At 36.5% G+C, this 22,692-nt stretch overlaps 2 protein-coding genes across 2 annotated transcripts; one reads left to right on the top strand and one right to left on the bottom strand.

Annotated features, from left to right (window-relative positions):
- Positions 1-2,498: 2,498 nt before the first annotated feature.
- Positions 2,499-3,437, bottom strand: LOC119040561 (olfactory receptor-like protein OLF2). The gene has a single exon (XM_037133586.2). The coding sequence runs from the start codon at positions 3,435-3,437 to the stop codon at positions 2,499-2,501; it is 939 nt and encodes a 312-aa protein (XP_036989481.2).
- Positions 3,438-14,635: 11,198 nt separating this feature from the next.
- Positions 14,636-15,568, top strand: LOC119037966 (olfactory receptor 5T2). The gene has a single exon (XM_037130413.2). The coding sequence runs from the start codon at positions 14,636-14,638 to the stop codon at positions 15,566-15,568; it is 933 nt and encodes a 310-aa protein (XP_036986308.2).
- The last annotated feature ends 7,124 nt before the right edge of the window (positions 15,569-22,692 follow it).

The following is a 22,692-nucleotide window of genomic DNA, read 5'->3' as shown; positions in this document are numbered from 1 at the left end:
TGAATCATGACCATCCAATCCAAATTTATACAAAATAAAGAGATTACATTTCACAGATATGAATACATTTATGTTTCATAAATGTATGTTTTTAATAAAATAATAGAGAGTGGGAGGGGTTTGGACAATGAACAGAGGTTCTGATGAGCTAAATATTCTATGAACAGCAATTAAATTATTTGATATTATAAAAGAAAAGAGGTAAAAGTAATAAGTTACTTTTGTCTTAAAACTCTCTCCAATCACTAATTGAAGGCAAGTTACCTGCTGAAAATCACATGCTTTTAATGTCCCGTTTTATTCTTAGGCTTGGAAGCACATGACACTCAGCATTTTCCATACACCATAGGCATAGATAACACTAGGGATGAGGACCTGAATGGGAAACCTTCTATCACCCAGTACCCTGTCCTTCTGGAATCAGAAAACTATGTCTCCTTGCTCCCTTCCTGAGAACACATAAAACAACATAAAACAAAATAATCACTCATAAGAATCACTCATTAGAAACATAATCAAAATTGTGTTTTGTTTTTCACAGCTGGTAATTGTTAATTGACTGTAAGGAGAACAACACAAGCAATTAATTTAACTAAGCTACTGGAATAGCAATGACATACTCAGAAATGACCACTATTAAAGTTGTGTGTAAAACATGGTTCCAGTTTATTTCAGAGATAAAGAGACAACAAATATAAAATTATTACAAATGGAATTCTACTATTTTTCCATTGAACACATACTTTTGTTTATAACTATGCCTTTACAATTCAGCCTGTATCAACTGGGCAATTCATTTTTTAAAGTTTTGTTTTAACTAGAATGTAGCTATGTTCACATAAAGATGCAGGTTTCTCAGGGTGGTAGCTCCTTCTTTCTCTCTGCTGCATAGAATTCCATTGTGTATATGTACCACAATTTTTTGATCCATTCATTTACTGATGAGCATCTAGGTTGCTTCCAACTCTTGGCTATTGTAAATTGCACTGCTATGAACATTGTGGTGCATAGTGCTGAGTGAAATAGGCCAGGCGTTGAAAGACAAATACCATATGATCTCACCTTTAAGAGGAAGCTAAACATCAAAACATACAAGCAAGTAGAGAGAGAAAAAAAAACAAAGACACTGAAATAGAGAACAAGGGGACAGCGACCAGAGGGGAGAGGGGAGGGAATTTAAGGGAAAAAAGGGGGAGGGATTTGGAGGAACAAATAGGAAGGACACAGGGACGAGAACTAAGGGGGGTGGAAATGGCACGGAGGTGGGGAACAAGGGGAGGGGGAGGCTGGGATGGGAGAAATATACAAAAAAACTGTACTTGAAAAATAACTAAATAAAATTAAAAAAAAAAAGATGCAGGATTCTTTTCCAGTGACCTTGAGGAGGTCCCGGTGTAATTAAGCCCAACTTCCATTCATACATTTCTGTGCATTTGTTGATAGGTTCATGTCTGTGCTCCACATTGAGGGCAAGAAGGGAAATTCATAGGCTGAAGTGAATACTCTGAGGTGCAGGATGAATCTACAGCTCCTGATTCTCTGGATATTTGTTAATAAATTGGGGGCAGAATGATGAGGAATAGAGGATCCAGGAAGTTCTCTGTATGGGATCCCAGTCCCTAAAACTTATTCAGACTAGGCTGAAAGAAAAGAAGAACTGATGAACTTTGTCTAAGATGAACATATTAGCATAAAATAAAAATTGAAGGGAGCTTCGTATTTTTTAGAAAAATTACAAAGGTTCTTTATTGCTTCAGTTTTGCAGAGGACATTATTCATTGATTCAACAAAAAACATCCTGAAACAACGGCATTGTCAGTAGTCAGATATAAATGTTTCTGAACAAGAATGGAAAGAATCATGCATGAATGAAACTCAGTTTAGGCCAAAGGTTTTTTTTTAATTCTTATTTACTTATTTACTATTTGTAAGTGTTATGATGCAATATTTATAGAGTTAGACAATTACATAGAAATAAGACAAAAAAACATTTTAATCCATGTACTCCCCCTAAATGAACAGGTTTATTATGCTCATTGTTTAAAAACATGGAACCTTGGAAGAGTGAGCTGAATTGGCATTGGTAGAAGGGTTGCTCACCCCATGATGTCTCACTGGGACTCACCTGTAAATAGACACAGGAGGGACAAAATCCTCCTTGAAAAACAGTGAAGTTTACCTATTACTACTCTCCCTTAGGTTAGCTTGAGGAGAAGATTATGATCAGTAATAATTATTCCCTATGTTTAATTGAAACACAATGATAAATAAAGGAAAATACTTACCATTGGACCGTGGTGGGTCAGTAATAATGAATATCAAACTCCTGAATGAATTAAGATCAATAATGACTGGTCCCTATGTTTAATTTAGGCACAATGATAAGTAATGAAAAATACTTAACATCAGGCACTGGTGAACCCATAATAATGCATATCCAATACCTGAACTATAGCTCTCAGGATCTTCAAATAAACACTTCGGGTGAAAATGTGGCTTCAATCAGAACATAATTTAGAGCCAACTGCTTTTTTCAGAGCATTTTTCACATCCTTATTCCTCAAACTGTAGATCAGCGGATTTAACATGGGAATGACAACTGTGTAGAAAACAGAGGCCACTTTGTCTGTGTCCATGGAGTGACTTGAGCTGGGTTGGAAATACATGAAGAGGAGTATCCCATAAAACATAGCCACAGTGGTTAAATGGGAGGCACAGGTAGAGAAGGCTTTGTGTCTGCCCTTGGCTGATTTCATTCTAAGGATGGTGATTACGATGTAGCTGTAGGAGAGGAGGACAGTAACAATACTGAACCCTAGAACACAGCTACTGTAAGTGAACATCACTATCTCATTGATGGTTGTGTCTGAGGTGGAGAGGGCAAGTAAGGGTGGGAAGTCACAGAAAAAGTGATTGATGATATTGGAATTGCAGAATGACAATCGAATTGTGCAATAAGTAAAGATTGCAGAATATACCAGACTTTGGAGGTACACAATAGCCATTAGCTGGGTACAAACTCTTCCAGACATGGCTGTTGTATACAAAAGTGGATTACAAATGGCTACATAACGATCATATGCCATGACAGACAGCATGACACATTCCACATCTGCAAACATACCAAAAACAAACATCTGAACAGCACATAAATTATATGCAATCTTCTTTTGCTGAGATAAAAAATCAGCCAGCATTTTGGGGGACACAGTGGAGGAATAGCAGACATCACTGAATGACAGATTGCTCAAGAAATAATACATGGGTGTGTGGAGCTGGGGGTCCATGTTGATCAGCAGGATCATGCCTAGGTTGGTGATCACAGTGATGCCATAAACCAGCAGGAAGAGCACAAAGAGCCCCTGCTGCACATCCCGCCTGCCAGAGAGTCCTAAGAGTATGAAGTCAGTAAATACTGTGCAGTTCTCAAAGGCCATGATTCATGTCTGGAAATCCCCAGTTGTGAAAGAAGAAAATGGATGTGCAGTGTTAACATCATCTATCTTATTAGTTAAATTGCTGATTCTTTCTATTTTCAGTAACTAGAAAAAGCAGTAAACATTGGTAGAACTCCATGAGAGAATCTGATTCCTTACAAATGCATGCAATATAATGTAAATCAGTAAATGTTAATGATAATATCTCTTACATTTACATAGTATTCTACCAAGTTTGTGGCACAGTTTTTATATTAAATCATGCTATTTCCATATCAACCAATGTAGTATTTGTGATAGTTTTCATTACTCCTTTCTTGGAGATTAAGAAATTAATGTTTTCATAGCTGAGGCAATAGTTCTAAACTAATTGGTTCAGTAACCCACATCTTCTGATAAGATTGTTGCTGTTTTCCAGTACTGCAGAGACTGTGTTATGTCCTGTAACTGAGAAACATAGTTAGTTGAGAGGTACAAATAATGACTATGTTGTTATATTTCCCTTCACTGTTACAATTGGGGATGGGCAGAGATATGGTGGGTTTCTGGATATAACTTTCTCCTGTTCTCCTGTTCCCTACTAACCCCTCCTGTCCTTTCCAGTCTCAATAGTCAGGGATAGAGGTAGTCTGTGATTCAGGATCCACTGGAGCAGGAGGGCAGTGATTCCTGGAGACAAGGCTGGAGGGCCCCATGAGTGATAGTTAGACTGGAATAGACCTGGGCTAACCATGCTCCCTCTGACAGCAGTTGTTGTTGAGCAGAGCTTCAGCAGAATGTTTGGGACCTGACTCTAGGCATGCTGGTCTCAAAGGTGGCAGAGAGGTCAGAGTAAGTTGATGTATTTCTCTGTGTGTCACTTTCCTCTATTCAACTAGAATCCACACAGTTTATTCACCAACAGAACAGATGTGTCAGTGGCAAGACAAAAGTCTTCATCTTCCCATAGTCCAGTAAATTTAAAGAGAAATCATATTGAACTATGTTTCCATTTGCCTAAAATTTGAAATATTGATTATTGTTTTCTTTGATTTCTACTTTCCTCAAATAGCTCTGAAATCTGCCTTTCTTTGGTTTAAAAAAATTGGTATTTGGGAGGCCAATTGTGTTCTATGTCCCACTGTTATAATTTACCCAGTCAATATGTCATGTAGGTCATATGTGACCCCTTCTGTTCTGTGAGGATATAGTGATAGTGGAGTGGAAGCTAGAAGAACAGGAAAAGAAAATCTGATTAATGATGTCATGTCCATGTGCAGTTGTCCAAACCCTTGGCATAAACTCATTTCAATATCTGTTCCAGTAGACACATCTTTAAAAATTGCTTTGATTAATGAAAGTAAATAGTTCTTTTAAAATATACAAAGTACAGATAAGAGATCAAAATTAAAAAATTCTACGTCTCCACAATCCATGCTTGCATTTCATTATATTTCCTGCCATTTATGTATATGTCTTTAAAATAATTAGATTGATGAAAGTAGTTAAAATTTGGTATAACATTTCATACCTTCTATAGGTTTCAGAGAACAAATTCAGTCCAAAGAAGATAAAAATGAGAGACATCTAAACAGAAACCAGACAAACAGCGAGTCCCTGCCCCATCTCAGTGCACTGACTTCCGTGTTCCATCCAGTCTGTCTGCAGGAGGGATCAGCCCTGCCTCCCCACTGAGCTGGGTTATATCTCCATCTCCATGTCTGGACCATGGGCATTGAACAGTCTCTCAGGAATATGTGACAGATATAATTAATTATATGTTTTATCATGTGTTATTTTTCTACAACAGACAGGGTGATTGAGAAAGAATTACAGACTTAAACAAATGCTAGGTGTGTTGAAAAACCACCTAAGTACTTTCCCACCAGTTAAACACAAGAGAGTGCTGTACCTGTGGGACTGAAGAGCTCTAACCATCTTCTTAGTTCTCTGGGGTACATGTGGAGGAGGCTGAGTCCTCCTTGGTCACCTTCTTCAGATTCCTCCCCACACTCATTCTCCCCCCAGGTGCTCCCTGTCTCCAGGGATGCCCACTGCCTCAGGTGACACTCCATTCAAGTGGGATCCAAAGGTGATCTTCATAAACATGGGAGCCCTTGTAGTGTAATTCCCACTCCCCATGACACCCAGAATATGGAGAGCAATATATTGTCACAAAGTAGGTCATTTAAATTGATTCCTAAATAATTTACGTTCTAATAGAATAGCTTTCTTTAACTATGTGTTTAAGGGGGAAGATTTACAACACAATTGTAGACTTCAGAGAAAATAAGAGAAACATTCTAATCTACAGTATTTTCCTGATATCACAGGTGCCCCACACACAGTACTACACAGAGAACAGTCTTCTCATAATCTCCTCCTCCCAGATAGTGGCTGTTTGGCCCTGAGGCCTGGATGGTTATCACAAAGTGCAGCACCTGATGATGCCACCAAGGAAAACCAGTTCAGTGTGGCTTCCTGGTGCAGGAACAGGGAAAATAGTGAGTGAAGGCTGCTACAAATACCTGTGAGAGATAAATGGGGCAGCACTTTCTGGTGACAAAAAACAATCATTTAATGAAATGGTTTATGGAAGTTGTATGGTTTGTTAATTTTATAATAATATTTTGAAATGTGTGTGTATAAGAAACTTTTAGAAATTAAAAAATTAGTAATGGAATCTTACAACCACCTATAATCTGATAGTACATAGTCCTTTTAAAGATATGTATATGTATATTTTTAAATGCATAGATTAAAAAGTCATAAATTCCTGCATTTAAACCCTGAACTATAATAAAAAACCTAGGCTTTCAAAAACTGTTTTTGGACCCTAAAACTATTGATGCCAAAATGATAAATAGTTGAGTATGTTTTTATAAAGTGGAAAGAATCACAATCATTCTGCTTTTATCCTCTCACGTCTGTATCCTTTCATTCAGTATTATGTACATGAGGTTCCCCCAAGCCATTGCACGTGAGGACAGTTTTTTCATTCTCTCTGCTGTGCAGTATTCCAATGAATAACCATGCTAAATGTTTTTGTCAAATACCAAATAATGCTACATCAACCATTTTTGCACAAGCTTTGTATGTACATACTTTCTCATTTCTATTGGTTACAAAACTGCTGGTGGGATTTTATGGGCAGCTGCAACGGAAAATTACCATATAGTTTTCCAAAGTTGAACGTCAGTTCTGACTTCCATCAGTGAGTGAGAGCTGTCTACATTCCACATTCAAACAGATACTTGATATTAATGTTGAGAATCATTCTAATGGTAGCTGCTCTTTAGGTGAGTCATGATATAGCATGTACATACAGAAAATGCTTAAGTGGTAAGTATACATCTTGTTTTTAAAAAATAACCTAGTAATCAGCATCCAGGTCAAGAAACAGAACATTATCAGAATCACTAAAACCTTCTACTTCCTCCCTTCTTTTTAGTTCCCTTTAGTTCACACATTAGACTCATCTCTGTTTATAGTAGCTAGAAGCACAAGCAATCTGGATCTAGGTACATTTCAGTTGTCTTATAGGGGAATTTTGTGTCACTTCAATGCTATTATCTTTGTGCTTGTAGGTTTGACACCCATCTCTGATTGGGCTTCAGTCTAGTCCAGTTGCACTCCTGCCATCTTGCTGCTCAAGACAGGACCCAGTCCTGAGGTAAAATTTCCAAGGCCATGGGTTAAAATGGACAGATTATTACCACAAGAAGCATCTCCTGTTGTTACTCTGCCATACTGTGTCTCGGAATCCCAGAAACAATACCTCCCTAAAGAACAGAGCTGTCTCATTGTCCTCATTGGGTTTCCCTAGCAACCTGAAGTGTATTTGAAACTCGAAAAGACACCATGTTCATGTTGCCTGTCATGTGCCAAACCCGATAAGCAGAAGCAGGGACTGAATTTTTATGGGCCCTTTATTCAGATGGCTAGGGATCTGAAAAGATGGTAGGTTTTCACCCTTTCAAATCAATAAAATATATGTTTTTTAAAAAGAAAAGAAAAAGGAACAAAATAATTGCAGACAGCAATTGACTTCTTGGGAGTTGACTTCTTGGCAATGAAACCTACCTGTGTTCTGGGTCCAGTTGCTGTTGTGTAGTGGAAGTCACTGAAAGAGAGGTGGCCGAGGAAAAAATACATTGGCCTGTGCACCCAAAATGAGCCCAAAAGAAAAAGAACATTACCAGCATCTCAGAAATTGTCCCCACACCCATCACAAATTAATGTCCAGTGTGCTGGATCAGATTGTATGTTTTTGAGATATACTGTAATGAAGTCATATAATATTTTATACATCTTCCTCTGGCTTCTTTCACTCAACATTATGTTTGTAAAATTTCTCTATGCTATTGTATGTGGAAGTAGTTTATTTATCTTGATTGCTGTGTAGTTTTCCAATGCACAAACTTATCATGAAGTCATTTACCAAATCTAGACCATAGGTCAGCAAACTATAGCACATAAAGTTTTATTGAAGCTGGGATGCAACATTTCTTTCTACATTGTTGATGTTTTCCTTTATGAAACAAAAGCAAATCTCACTGGTTGTGGAAAAATTTTATAGCCTACAAATCTTACAAAAAATTCACTTTTTATCTTTTTAAAGAAAAGTTTGTCAACCCCTGATTTAATGTGTTGAGAAAATCTGAGTTGTTTTCACATTTATACTGCTATAAACAAATGAATGGTGAATATTGTGTACATGTGTTCAGGTGAACATGTTCATTGGTTTCTTTTGAGTATAATACTGAGATTTTCATTTCGGTCATAGACTGTATATATGACTAACATCTATGAAGTGCTTCAAATGGCTTAGGCAGTCTTCTCAACCTTCACTTAGTTAATCATGTAACAATCAATGACACACACATGCACATACATACTCTTCTGAGGTATTTAGTATATGTTTTAAGACAGCCAGTTATAGTACATTGTGTCATTAACTTTGAGCAACAATTTTAAACCTTTTAAATGTTTTCTTATACTTTGGGTCTATAAACTGCATAGGACTATGTGAAAAATGAGTGTTTGGTATAATTCTTGTGAGAGAAGTTGTGTGTGTGCTTGTGGGGCTGTTCCAGGTTGCCAGTTAGAGCTTGTGATTAGGGAATTAGACACATCTTAGAAAGTTGTATCTCACAAGGAATCTACCTTCAGTCCTCTGGCTTTCTTAATGGTGTTGTGTATGTGTTTGTTTGTTGAACTGTAAATCAACACGTTCAGCTTCAGGATGACCATGTGTAGAACTGAGATAAATTTACCAATACTGGAAGAAGACTCCCCTGATGGGTGGACACAGAAGTCAGGTGAGAGGCCCATAGAGAGAAGGTTTTCCTCTTCCCACTGAAAAAGCCTTTAAGGCTGAGGAAATAGTGAAAAAATAAGAGATGATGATGTGACAAAACAGATCACTTTCCTTGAGTTGCCCTATGTGGGGAGATGCCACTGATTAATTGATCTGTCTGCAGAGGCTAGCAGAAGAAGGAAGGGGATCACAGACAAAAGGATTCATAACATTTTTATCACAGTACTTCAAAATCAGTGCAAAGGATTTGTGTACCAAGGAGCTCATGTTGCCTCCGATGTGTGAGAAGACAATCCACCATGTACAAATTCCCTCAGAAATGACAACAGGATACAGTGAAGGGTTACAGATGGCAACATAGCAGTCCTATGCCATAGCAGCCAAGGTAAAGGATTCTGTGTCTGGAAAAGCACAGAAAAAAAATACTGCAAGGCATGGCCATAATAAAAAATAGGTTTGTTCTCTGAAAAGAAATTGGTCAGCATTTTGGGAGCAATGACTGGGGAGTAAGAAAGGTCTACAAAGGATAGTTTGCTAAGAAAAAATTACACAGAGGATTAAAAGCATGGGTTAATCCTGATTAATATCTCTAATCCAGTGTCCCCATTGAAATCATACCATTCAGTGTCAGGACCATAAAGAGCAGGACCATCTACACAGTTCAGGTGGAGATGGAAATCCTAAGAGAATAAGCTCAGTCATCTCAGTGTAGGTACCAGTTATAGATTCTATGTTCTATCATGTTTTGTTTTTATGAGAATTGCAACATGCTAAAATGCCATATTGATGGAAAGAAAAAATAGATACCATTACAAGGTTATTTCATTGTTTCAACAAACTTATAAACAAGTAATAAAGTAAAGAACCTCAGCCACAATTCTTTTCAAATACAAACTCTGAGAAATACATATAGGAAATTATATGTATTTTAGTTTGATGTAGTCCCAATCATTTATTCTTGCCTTTACTTCCTTGCTTTGGAGTCAAACTCATAAAATACTCTGTAAGATCAAGCTCCATTAATTTCTTCTGTGTAATTCAGTGTTTCAAGTCTTATATTTAAGTCTTTGATCCATTTTGAGTTAATTTTTGTGTATGGGGACACACAGTCTAGTTTCATTCTTTTTTCATGTGGCTTTCCAATTTTTCTAGCACTATTTATCGGAGAGGCTTTCTTTTCTCCATTGAATTTTTTGGCTCCTTTATTGAAAATTATTTGCCCACATGCATTTGGGTTTATTCTGAGCTCTCAGTTCTGTTCCACAGTTCTGTTCCCACACTGTGTTTTGGTTCTTCTGCCAACCATGTTGTTTTAATTATTGTACTCTGTGGTATAATTTGAAGTCTAGGATGATGCTGCAAAAAACTTTGTTCTCTTTTTTTAGAGATTGCTTTGGCTGTTTGGGGTCTTCTGTGGTTCCATACAACTACAATGATATTCTTGTCTATTTTTTTAAATGTCATTAGAATTTTGATAATGATTGCATTAAATCTGTAGATTGTTTGGGGTATTATGAACATTTTAACTATGTTGATTCTTCCCCTCCATGAACACAAAATATCTTTGCATTTCTTTCTGTATTTTTTATTTCTGTTAATAAGCTCTGTAGTAAGTGTATGGGCCCTTCACATCCTCTAAGTTTATTCCTAGATAGTTTATTCTTTTTGTTGCCATAGCAAAAGGAATTTTTTTCTTTTTTTCTGAAATGCCATTGTTATTGTAGCATATGAGAATGCAATATACTTTTATACAATTATTTTTGTATCCTGCAACTTTACACTGTATTTATTTATTGTTTCTAATAGTTTTGAGTGAAGTCCTTAAGGTTTTCTTGATGAATAATCATGTCATCAGCACAAAGTGACAATTCTATTATTTCTTCTTGATCTGTTTGTCTTTAATTACTTTCTCTCACCTGGTTGCTGTGGCTAGACCACCCAGTCCTACATGGAATGAGAGTGCTGAAAGTGGTCATCTTGTCCTGTTCTTGATCTTAGAGGAAAAGCTCTCAGTTTTTCACTATTGAATGGGATATGAGATGAGTGTTTGTCCTGTAAGGCCTTTATGATGTCAATATATATTCTTTCTATTTTATCGAGTGTTTTAATTATAAACAGATATCTTCCCAAATGCTTTCTCTGCAATTCTCAATATGATTATGTGATTTTTACCCTTTATTTTGTTCATGTGATGTATTACATTGAAATAAATCAAAGACCTAAATCTAAGACCCGAAACATTAAATTACAAAGAAGGTACTAAAGCTATGGATCTTGATCTTAGAGAATATTTTATGAATTTGACTTCAAAGGCAAGGAAAGTAAAGGTGGAAACAAAGGGGACTGTATGAAAGTCAAAAGCTTCTGCACATCAAAAAAATGCCAACATAACAAAAGGGCAGCCATCCGAATACAAGATATTTGAAAACAACAGCTCTGACAGAATTTACGCCTAACTCATATATAAACAACTCATACAAATCAATACCAAACAGACCATCCAACTCAAAAATGGGCACAGGACCTGAACAGATGCTTCTCCCAAGAAGAAATACAAATGGCTATCAGACATTTAAAAAGATGCTCAACTTCACTAGCTATTAGTGAAATGCAAACCACAGCTATAATCAGATGCCACCTCACTCCTGTTAGAATGGCTATTATCCTCATAAGACAAAAAATAACAAGTGTTGGAAAGATTGTGGAAAAAAAGAAAACTTCATTCACTGCTGGTGAGAATGTAAACTGGTATAGCCATATCGGAAAGCAGTTTGGATCTTCCTTAAATAAGAATAGAGTCATGATATGGCCCAGAAACACCTCTTCTGAGTGCATACCCCCCAAATCTAAAAAGCGTGAGTGGCAAAGACACATGCACCTCCATGTTCATTGCAGGGCTATCCACAGTGGCCAAAACATGGAAATAACCAAAGTGTCCTTCAATAATAGCTCTTCCATAGAGGATTCAGTAAAGAACATGTGGTACATAGTACAATGGAACACTGCTTAGCCATAAGAAAAGATGTAATTCTGCCATTTGCCATAATGTGGGTATTTGAGAATATCATTCTAAGTGAACTAAGTCAGTCATAAAAAGGTAAGAACCACATGTTTTCAATTATATATGAGGTAAAAAACTGAAACTCATAGGTACAGACAACAGTATTGTGGCTGTCAGAGGGTGTGGGATGGGGGAGTAATAAAGGGTAAAGGCAGTCAAATGTATGGTGACAGAAGGTGGTTTGACTTTGGGTGCAAAATGCAATACACAGAGCATATATATGGGTCATAGAGATGTGCACTTGAAACCTATATAATCTTGTTAACCAGTGTCACCCCAATAAATTTAATTAGGAAATAAAATAAAAGTACAGTAAGTATAGATGCAAAAAAAAGAAATGTACTTAATGGTGCTAATCATCATAAGGCATCATAATAACCATAGGCTGGAGGACTTTGATTATTTAATAAATATCACATGTAGTAAATTATTCCATAACAGTTTTTCTTTCTAATTATTGAGCAAATCATCACTTTGCTATCTTGAAACAGAAAATAATTGAGCCATATCTCCCTTGGGGAAACTCTTTCAATTTTCATTAATCATTGACTAAGGGAATATAAATTATCTAAATTACTGTATTCATAGTGTATCTAAACCTTCACTTGCTGATACACAGGTAAGAAGAGAAAAATTTAAGTCACTTGAAAAATGTTTTATGAGGTCTGACCTAAAACTGTGAATGCCAAATGTTATAAAATCTCCTTTAGTTGTTCCCTATTGCATAGGTAACTACAACCCAAAAGATACAAACTATTGAATTTATGTTTGCAGAGTTAAGTAGGAGTTTTCCAAATTGAGTGTCTGATTTTGTTTTTATGGTGAAAGGAGAATGATCAGATTAAAGCCAGAACAATAAAGAAAACATTGGACCTATTCAACTACCTGAGTGCTTGTATTTTCCTCTAATGAAGAAATAATCAATTATCCTTTATTTTGCTAGTTTTGTGATATAGAAGTCACTTCAAGTTAATGCTATTTCATAATTTTCTCTAGTTTTAATGTTTAAAGTCTATTTAAATATATATCAAGAATCACGTTTTTTTCACTGTGAGTGACAATAGGAGAGGGCAGTTACAGAAGGAGGCCACGATACAGTAAGAGACACTGTAATACTGGGAAATGTGCTCAGTGCATGCCCATTATTATTTTTCTCCTCTTTGCTAACTTACTATTTCAATGCTGAGGCAAAGATGTTTGGAATTTTCTGCCTTTTATGAAAACTGTGTCTTGGAACTGGTTTGGTATTAATTTCAAAAGCTGATGCTATATTATTAAGTTCTTAAAATCACAGACATTTTTTATAACTCTGAATCCTTTCAAAGGATTTTAATATTGACTTATGTATACCAAATATAATATTTATTTTGGCATCTAAAGGAAATACCTGATTCAACTAAAATTTAGCTAGTGTTCAACATTGTAGTCTTTTACTATCTTACTTTCCCAAGTAAAATTAAGCCCACAGTAATGTAGCAAATGCAATTGTGATGAGCTGTGTGGTTAGAGAAAACAATCATAATTGGAATAAGATTCATTGGATTTAATCTTGAAAGAATAATACCTCAGTATTTATTAATAACTATAAAACAATGTAATAAAATTAGCTAAGAATGAAATATTTAGCTGGAGGCAAAGGTCATATATTTTAAATAATTAGTCATAAATTAGTTTTGGAATCCAATATTTGCTAATGTTTAAAAAATAAATATATCTGATGACAAAGGATAAATTATGTAGTCATCACAAATTTGTAACCAAAAAACGACAAATTTGAAAGAGATTACTTTATACATGTATTGCTTTACACATTTAGTTAGTCTGCCTATATGCTATCATATCTGCTTGGTCATTAAAACATATTGCTATGTTAAACGGGAATGAACTGTGAAGAGGAAGCCTAATCTCACATCTGACATTTAATTATGACCAGGGCAACAAACACTCACTTTCAGATCTAAATCCTATGTTAATTTTCCTAAACAGGTATGTCATTGAACTGAGATCAAGAATTGAGGTTAATTTTTTCTTGTGACTTTTGGTCATATTTTTAATACAGACTTAATCATTTTCATTGAAGTTTGTATTTCACTGCTTAATTTGGCTTACTGTGATCATGAGCCATCATCCATTAAAAATTCTTGATTGTTCTTTCAGATACACCTAAGATCTAACAGAGGAAGAAGTTTTTAAACATTAGCTCATGAGATGTTACAATTTTGGCAGCAGCAACTCTGTAGAACAAAAACTAATTCAGTTTGTTCTCTTTTGAACATAACTGTCAAAATTCAACTTTATTCGCATATTTTTTCAATTTTTACCCCAATGTTGCAGAATAAATATTAATATTCTCATTCTATAGGTGATTAACTTATAGTATATCATTTTACAGCATTACTGAAAGGTCTAGAATGCTGACTTTCTACTCTGATGCTCTGCAAACTGATATACTATCTGATGTGAATCACTATCAAAAGAAAATTATTTTTAATCAATCACTTGGTGTTCTAAAGTGACTTAATCAGAAAACAGCTAATAGAATACAGTTATAAATTATCAATTAACCTTATAGCTTTGGAAATGTTATGGATTCACATAGTAAGTGGACACCTATCATTTCCATTTAATTTTGCAGTGAGTGGCATGGACACTTGACCCACTTACTTGTCACTATCTACTGATCTGTCACTTGGAAATTCTACATTGCCAAAAAATAATTTGAGGACATGGCTCACCTCCTTGTGTCACAATATTGAGTCACAACTCTGTTTATTCTTTTTGTAGTAAGTAAATTGTAATTGTACAAATATCTTTATGCTTGTTTTATAAGATTTCAACATGAAGAATGTCACTGAGGTTACTACATTTATACTGAAGGGCTTCACAGAAAATTTACAAGTGCAAATCATCTTATTCTTCCTGTTTCTAGCAATTTACCTGTTCACTCTGGTGGGAAATTTAGGGCTAGTTGTATTGGTCATCGGGGATTCCAGGCTCCACAACCCCATGTACTACTTTTTGAGTGTGTTATCATCAGTGGACGCCTGCATTTCCTCAGTAATTATTCCAAATATGTTAGTAGATTTTATGTCAAAGAACAAAGTCATTTCACTCCTTGGATGTGCAACACAGATGTTTCTAGGAGTTACTTTTGGGACCACAGAATGCTTCCTCTTGGCTGCAATGGCATATGATCGCTATGTGGCAATCTACAACCCTCTCCTGTATTCAGTTAGCATGTCACCCAGAGTCTATGTGCCACTCATCACTGCTTCCTACATTGCTGGCATTGTGAATGGCTCTACACACACAGTAGCCACTTTTAGCCTATCCTTCTGTGCCTCCAATGAAATCAGACATGTCTTTTGTGACATCCCTCCCCTCCTTGCTATTTCCTGTTCTGACACTCACATAAACCAGCTTCTACTCTTCTACTTTGTGAGCTCCATTGAGATCATCACTATCCTGATTGTCCTGATCTCCTATGGCTTCATTCTGTTGGCCATTCTGAGGACACGTTCTGCTGAGGGGAGGAGAAAAGTCTTCTCTACATGTGGCTCTCACTTAACAGGAGTGTCAGTTTATCATGGAACCATCCTCTTCATGTATGTGAGACCGAGTTCCAGCTATGCCTTGGACCATGACATGATAGTGTCAACATTTTATGCCATTGTGATTCCCATGCTGAATCCCATCATCTACTGTCTGAGGAACAAAGATGTGAAAGAGGCAATGGAAAGAGTATTTGGGAAAAATGGGATTTTCAATTAAGTATCTTTTTACAGTTAAAGATGAATTAAAAATTGACAATTATGTTCTATGCTTCAATGTTAAAAAGATATGAGGAGCCTGTTTGCTTTTCTTGTCAGAATGGCTATCATCAATATATCAACAAATGATTGTTTGCTAAGATGAGGAGAAAAGGAAACCCTTGTGCACTATGGGTGGGAATGCAGGTTGGTGCAGCCACTGTGGAAAGCAGATTGGACTTAATGAAAAATGTAAAGATGTAGACCTGACCACTGTGCCTCATCTAGCTGGGCATCATCCCACAGACTGAATGGTCCCAGTTAGTTTCCCTGTGAGGGCACATGACTGAGTAGTGGATTCCATCCCCAATTGGGACATGTAAAAGAAGCACCCAACTGATCTATGTTTCTCTTTTGCATCAATGTTTCTATCACTTCCTATCTGACTTCTTTCCCATTTCCTAAAAAACAAATCAATAAAATCCTTTAAAATGTAGCTTACACAAATTTATAAATAGAACTGCATGGTAGAGTGAGGATAAATGGTGATTGAAGGAGACATAATTTGGGGTGATGAACACATAATACAATTTACAGATGATGTAGTGTCGAGCTGTACCCCTGAAACCTATGTGATTTTCTTAAACAATGTCACCTAATTAATTCAATCAATAAATACATCAAAAATTTCAAAAGTTGAAAAATATCTTATAAATATAAAAATGGAACTGCCTTAAGACCCAATGATTCCACTTCTAGAAATATATCTGGAAAAAATGAAAATGCTAATTTAAAAAATACATGTACCTCTATGTTCATTGCAGAGTTAATTAAACAGCCAAGATTTGGAAGCAGCCAAAGTGCTTATCAGTAGGTGAGTGGATAAGAACACTTGTGGTAGTTTACACAATGGAATATCATTCGAGCACAAAACAGAAATCTTACCATCTGCAACAGATGGATGGGTGTAGAGGGTATTATGCTAAGTGAAATAAGTCAATCAGAGAAAGACAAGTACCATATAATTTCACTTTTATCTAAAACCTAATGCGCAGAATAAGGTAACAAACAAAATAGAAACAGATTCATAGACACAGAGAACAAACTGACAGTTGTCAGAGGAGAGAGAGTTTAGGGGAATGTGTGGACAAACTGAAGGGATTAAGCAGTATAAATTGGTAGTTACAGAGTAGCCACAGAAATGTGGATTATAGCACAGGAACGATGAGGTCTATCCAGAAAGTGTCCATCCACACAATATGAAAAATAGAGGCATTTATTGGAGAAGATACAACATACAAGAAACATTGTATGTAGGACAATGGCACCACAGTCTTCTTCAAAGTAGGCACCTTGGGACCTCACATAGTTCTCCCAGTGGCCATCAGCTGTCCCCTCATATTTTCCTGAGTATCACCAATAGTCTGAAACCTCTTCCATTTCAAAGGTGATTCTAGTTTTGGGAAAGCCAGAAGTTGTGAGGTTCCAAATCTGGTTGGTAAGGCTGAGTCACTTGGGTGATTTGATACTATGCAAAAAAACTGCATGAGACGTGATGCATGAGCAGACATCCTGTTGTCATGAAGCTGCCAATCACCAGTTACCCTTAATGGCAGCCATTTTCACCATATTACATCTCCCAATCAATGAGGAACTTTGATGTGGTACTATTTATTAATTGTTTAGCCCAGAGGGGTGTAGTCATGATAGAAAACACTTTCAAAATCATTTTTTAATATTAAATTTTATTTAGTTACTTTTCAAGTACATTTTTTTTTATCTATTTCTCCCATCCCACCCCACCCCCCTGCCCGGTCTCCCCCCTCCTTCCCATTCCCCCCCCCCCCGCCCCAGTCCTCATCTCTGTGTCTTTCATATTTGTTCCTCAAAATCCCTCCCCCTTTTTCCCCTTAAGTTCCTTTCATAAAACACAGTTAACATGGTCTTGATGTTGCTACAACTTTGCTGCTCCTTCTTTGGCCATGGAGACAAGAGACTTCCACTGGGACAACTGGTCCTTTGTGTCTGGATCACAGCCTTATACCCACAATTCATCTCTCATTATGCTCTTCTTGAGGAAATCGGGTTCATTGGTAGTGCTTTAAATCAAGTCATCAGCAACTTCAACATGCTGTTCCTTTTGTCTTGGCAGCAGAACCCATAGAACACATTTTGCGACAACATATTTTGTGCCAAGCTCTTGAGTCAAAATCTCAGACATAGCAGTTTTTGGAATCCCCAGGTTAGCTTCTATTTCTTGCACTGTCAATTGCCAATCTTTGTTTTTTGCAGCCCATAACACATTCAACATTTCAGGTGTTGTGCTTGTTGTCTTCCAGAACATGGGTTCAACAGATTCTCAACCATCTGAATCATTTGTGCCACACTTTTATTTGTGCAGCAGTCATTGCATTTTCCCCAAAAGCCTTCTGAATTATCTGAATAGTTTCTGCAGGGGAATGCTTAAACATAAAGCAAAATTTAATGCAGATTCTTTGCTCTACTCAGCCATTTTGAATGAGATGGCCACACAGAACACATACTCACCCCATGGTGTCTACAACACCCACTGATTAGTGCAGTGAAGTCATCATTATTCACACACATACCTTCCAGTCCAATCTCCTTGGCTGCCAGGTTACATCAATGTCACAAACCATTCTTGTTACTATTAGTAAGAGTGGCTGGAGTTTTTCCAGACAGACCTCAAACAGTCAATGACATTGAGAAAAATATTTGTAAAGTCAGGTGGATACATGAAGCAGTGAGGGGACCACTCTGAATTACATGATTGTCTAACCACTTAACTGACCATCTGAAACTACAGCAGAATAATCTTAAGTGTAATTGATAATTAAAAATTTAAAAAAAGAAACAATAGTGGGAAAAATTATGATGTAGCTACAGAAAGAGAACTCACTAAGGAGAGACACTTATAGGAGGGAAATGGGTGAATAGCACTGGGGAGAGAATTCAAACAGGAGAAAAGTGGAGAAACTGTTGGGGGAATATATTGTGAAAAAACGGTGCTTTTTTGTGTTTGTGCTGCTAAGGTGTTATTTAAATTTAATGATTCTACTTTAGAGAAATATTGTTAGTGTTCTATGATCTAAGGAGATTCTTTTTCGCTGAAATTCAAAGGGTTTTCAAAAAGAAATTAATACTAATGATAGTAATATTGGTAACTATAGTAATCACAAAAATGAAAGGAAACAATAAAAGAAAAGGGAAGGGAAGAAGAGTGGACAACTACCACTTAAAATTGTTCTTGAAGGACACATGCACTTGCAATGAAAATCAGGTCTGTGAGAAGCAGTGTCGAGCACAGCAGGCACACTTTTCTGTATCTTGGTTTCTGAGCTCAGAGACTGAGGAGGGGGAGCATCTGCACAAGCATCACAGGGTGGGAGGGGTCAGAGTAAAGCAAAACCAGAGCTGTGTCAGCATCAAGCCTCTAGGGAAAAGCATCAAGATCAGCAGGGACTCAGTTGTGGGAAGAGTTCCATCTGCAAGCTAGGTGTGCCTTGCCCTCCAAATTGTGCTTTTCTTTTGTCATGTTTGACTTTAAGTATTATCTTTACAAATGTTCATGTCTACTCTCTGTATATTGTCAGAAGTGAAAGAATGAGTTTTGTTTGTGCTTTTGATGAAATAATAAAAGGCAGTGAAGTGCACCATCACAGAAACCATGGTAATGACACCAAGAATTCACAAACATTACCTGTGGTCTCCAAACCACAGGCTGTACTTAGAATTGCTGCTAATGCATAGACCTAAGGGAGGAGCAGAGTGCTTTGATCCAAAGTCAGACACCAATGATTCTGTGGTAAGTGATATGTGAGCTATAGTTTTTGTATCAAGCAATTTATAGGTTCAACACAATCCCTATTAAAATACCAATGACTTCCCTTCCTTCTCCCCGGGGAGGCTGGGATGGGAAAAATAGACAAAAAACTGTACTTGAAAAATAACTAAATAAAATTTTAAAAATAACTTGAACATATTTCACAGATACAGAATGAACATTTCAAAAATGTATATGCAACCATAAAAGACCCTGTATAACTTCAGCAATTTCGAGAAAGAAGAACAAAGTAGGAGGGATCACAATATCTGATACCAACCTATATTGCAAGGCTACCATAATCAAAGCATTCTGGTACTTGCATAAGAACAGACACATAAACCAATGGAACAGAAGAGGGCCCAGAAATAAACACATGTTTCTATGGTCAACTAATATTTGACAAAGGGGCAGAAGCATAAAATGGAGTAATATGGTGTGTTGATATCTGGACAGGAACATGCAACTAAATGAAATTCAATCACCAACTTACAACATACACACCAATGAACTCAAAATGGATAAAATACTTAAATACAAGTCACCACACTTAAAAGTCTTAGAGGAGAAAATAGGCAGGAAAATCTCAGGCATTTCATGCAACAATATTTTCACTGATATGTCCACTAGATCAAGGGACATAAAGGAAAGAATAAACAAATGGGATCTCATCAAAATAAAAACCTTCTGCATGGCTAAAGAAAACAGCATTAAAATAAAAAGAGAATGAACCTATGGGAAAACATATTTGCCAAATGATACTTCAGACAAGTGTTTGATCTTCAAAATATATACAGAACTCACAACTCCACTCTAAGAAGACAAGCAACCCAATTAAAAAGTGGGCAATGGAGTTGAACAGACACTTCTCCAAGGAGGACAAGCAGAGGGTCCAAAGATATATGAAAGGATTCTTAGTATCATTAGCTATCAGAAAGATGCAAATTAAAACCACAGTGATAGCACTTCACACCAGTCATAATGGCCATTATAAACAAAGCAAGAAACAACAAATATCTGAAGGTTGCAGAGAAAAAGGAACCCTAGTGCACTGTTGGTGGAATTGCAGACTGGTGCAACTACTGTGGAAAACAGTATGGAGTTTCCTCAGAAAATGTAAAAGGAACTGCCTTTTGACCCAGCAATTCCATTGCTGGGGTTATACCCTAAGAATGCTGAAACAGCAATCCAAAACGACCTATGCACCCCAATGTACAGAGCACCAAAATTTACAATAGACAAGTGCTGGAAGCAACCTACCTGCCCATCAGTAAATGAATAGATCAAAAACTATGGTACATTTACATGATGGAATACTAAGCAGAAGAAAGAAAGAAGGAGCTCCTACCCTTTGCAAAAGCATGGATGGAACTAGAGAGCATTATGCTGATTGAAATAAGCCAGATGGTGAAAGACAAATACCATATGATCACACCTTTAACGGGAATGAAATGAACACAATGAACAAGCAAGCAAATTATAATCAAAGACATTAAAATTGAGAGCAGGCTAATAGTGACAGAGGGGAGAGGAGAGGGAATTATAGGGGGAAAGGATGAAAAGTTTGAAGGAATTATTATAAAACACACATGGACAATAACTGCACTTGAACAACAATAATAATATATAAATAAATAAATAATAAAAATAAATACCTGGCTGGTGTCGCTCAGTGGATTGAGCATGGGCCTGAGAACCAAAGGATCACTGTTCGATTCCCAGTCAGGGCACATGCCTGGGCTGCAGGCCAGTTCCAGGCAGGGGAGGAAAGAGAAGCAACCATACATTGATATTTCTCTCCCTATCTCCTTCCCTTCCCCTCTAAAGATAATTTTTTTTTATTTTTAATAAATAAATAAATAAATAAAATAGAGGGTCCTTCGTGGAAAAGTGATTCAAAGAAACAAAAAAACAAAATATTTCAAGTAAACTCCTAGAAGAAAACAAAGAAAAAAGCTAGACTTTGGAAATGACAATGATTTCATGAATGTGATACCATGATACAATCAATACAATAAACATTGTCAATAAAAGCAAAGTTAGTTAAATGAGAATAAATTCAAGTAAAAATCTGCACAAAAAAGAAAACAATACAGTGATAAATCAGACTACAGAATGGGAGAAAAACTTGAAAACCACTTGAATACACATTTCTCAAAACAAAAAAATGAAATGAAAATGGCCAGAGAGCAATATCAGTAAAATATAAGATCTGACACAGTAAATTACACCAAAAAAATCATAGGTACTAAACTTGTGGACCCTGGGCTTCCAGAATATTTTATGAATTTGACCCCAACAGCACAGGAAATAAAGGCAAAAGTATATCATGGAAGCATATTAAAGTAAAAGGCTTCAAAACAGCAAAAGAAACCTCCAAAAAATCAAAAGGCAGCAAGCTACTTGGGAGAAGATACTTGCAAACAACATTTCAGAACTGGATTAATATCCCAAATATATGAATAACTCAAACAACTGAACACAAACAAACAACCTCATTAAAACATGGGCAGAGGACTTGAACAGACACTTCCCCAAGAAGACATACAAATGACCAACAGAAATATGAAAAGATGATCAATTTCACTGGCTATTAGGGAAATGCATACCAAAACTACAAAGAGATATCACCTCACATCTGTTAGAATGACTATTATCATAATTAAGACAAAACAACAAGTGTTGGAGAGGTTGTGGAGAAAAAGAAACCCTCATTCACTGCTGGTGGGAATGTCAACTGCTACAGTCACTATGGAGAACATTATGGAGGTTCCTCCACAAAGTAAGAAGAGAGTTACCACATGACTCAGCGATCCTTCTTCTGGGTATCTGCATCCAATATTTGAAAACATTACTGGCAAAAATATATGTACCCCTATGTTCATTGCAGCACTATTAATGGTGACCAAGAGCTGGAGACAAAACAAGTGTCCTTCAAGAGATGAGCAGATAAAGAAGATGTGGTACTTATATACAGTGCAATACTACTCAGCCACAGGAATAAATGAGATACTGCCATTTGCAACAATGTGGATGGACCTTGAATATATCATGCTAAGCAAAACAAATCGACCAGAAAAAGCTAAGAACCATGTGATTTTACTCAAATATGGGACATAAAATTGAAACTTATAGACACAGAAAACAGTATTGTGATTACCAGAGGGATGAAAGGTAGGGAAGCAATAAAGGGACAAAGGGGACCAAATCTATGGTGACAGAAGATAATTTGACTCTGGACAGTCAGCACAGGATGCAATATTCAGATCATGTTTCATAGAAATGTATATTTTCAAAGTACA

The sequence above is a fragment of the Artibeus jamaicensis genome, unplaced genomic scaffold, assembly GCF_021234435.1.
Source record: "Artibeus jamaicensis isolate MK-2021 breed Jamaican fruit bat unplaced genomic scaffold, CSHL_Jam_final scaffold_614, whole genome shotgun sequence".
NCBI classification, from domain to species: domain Eukaryota; kingdom Metazoa; phylum Chordata; class Mammalia; order Chiroptera; family Phyllostomidae; genus Artibeus; species Artibeus jamaicensis.
The sequence above is the reverse complement of the archived record's forward strand: the minus strand, read 5'-3'. Positions and strand labels throughout refer to the sequence as shown.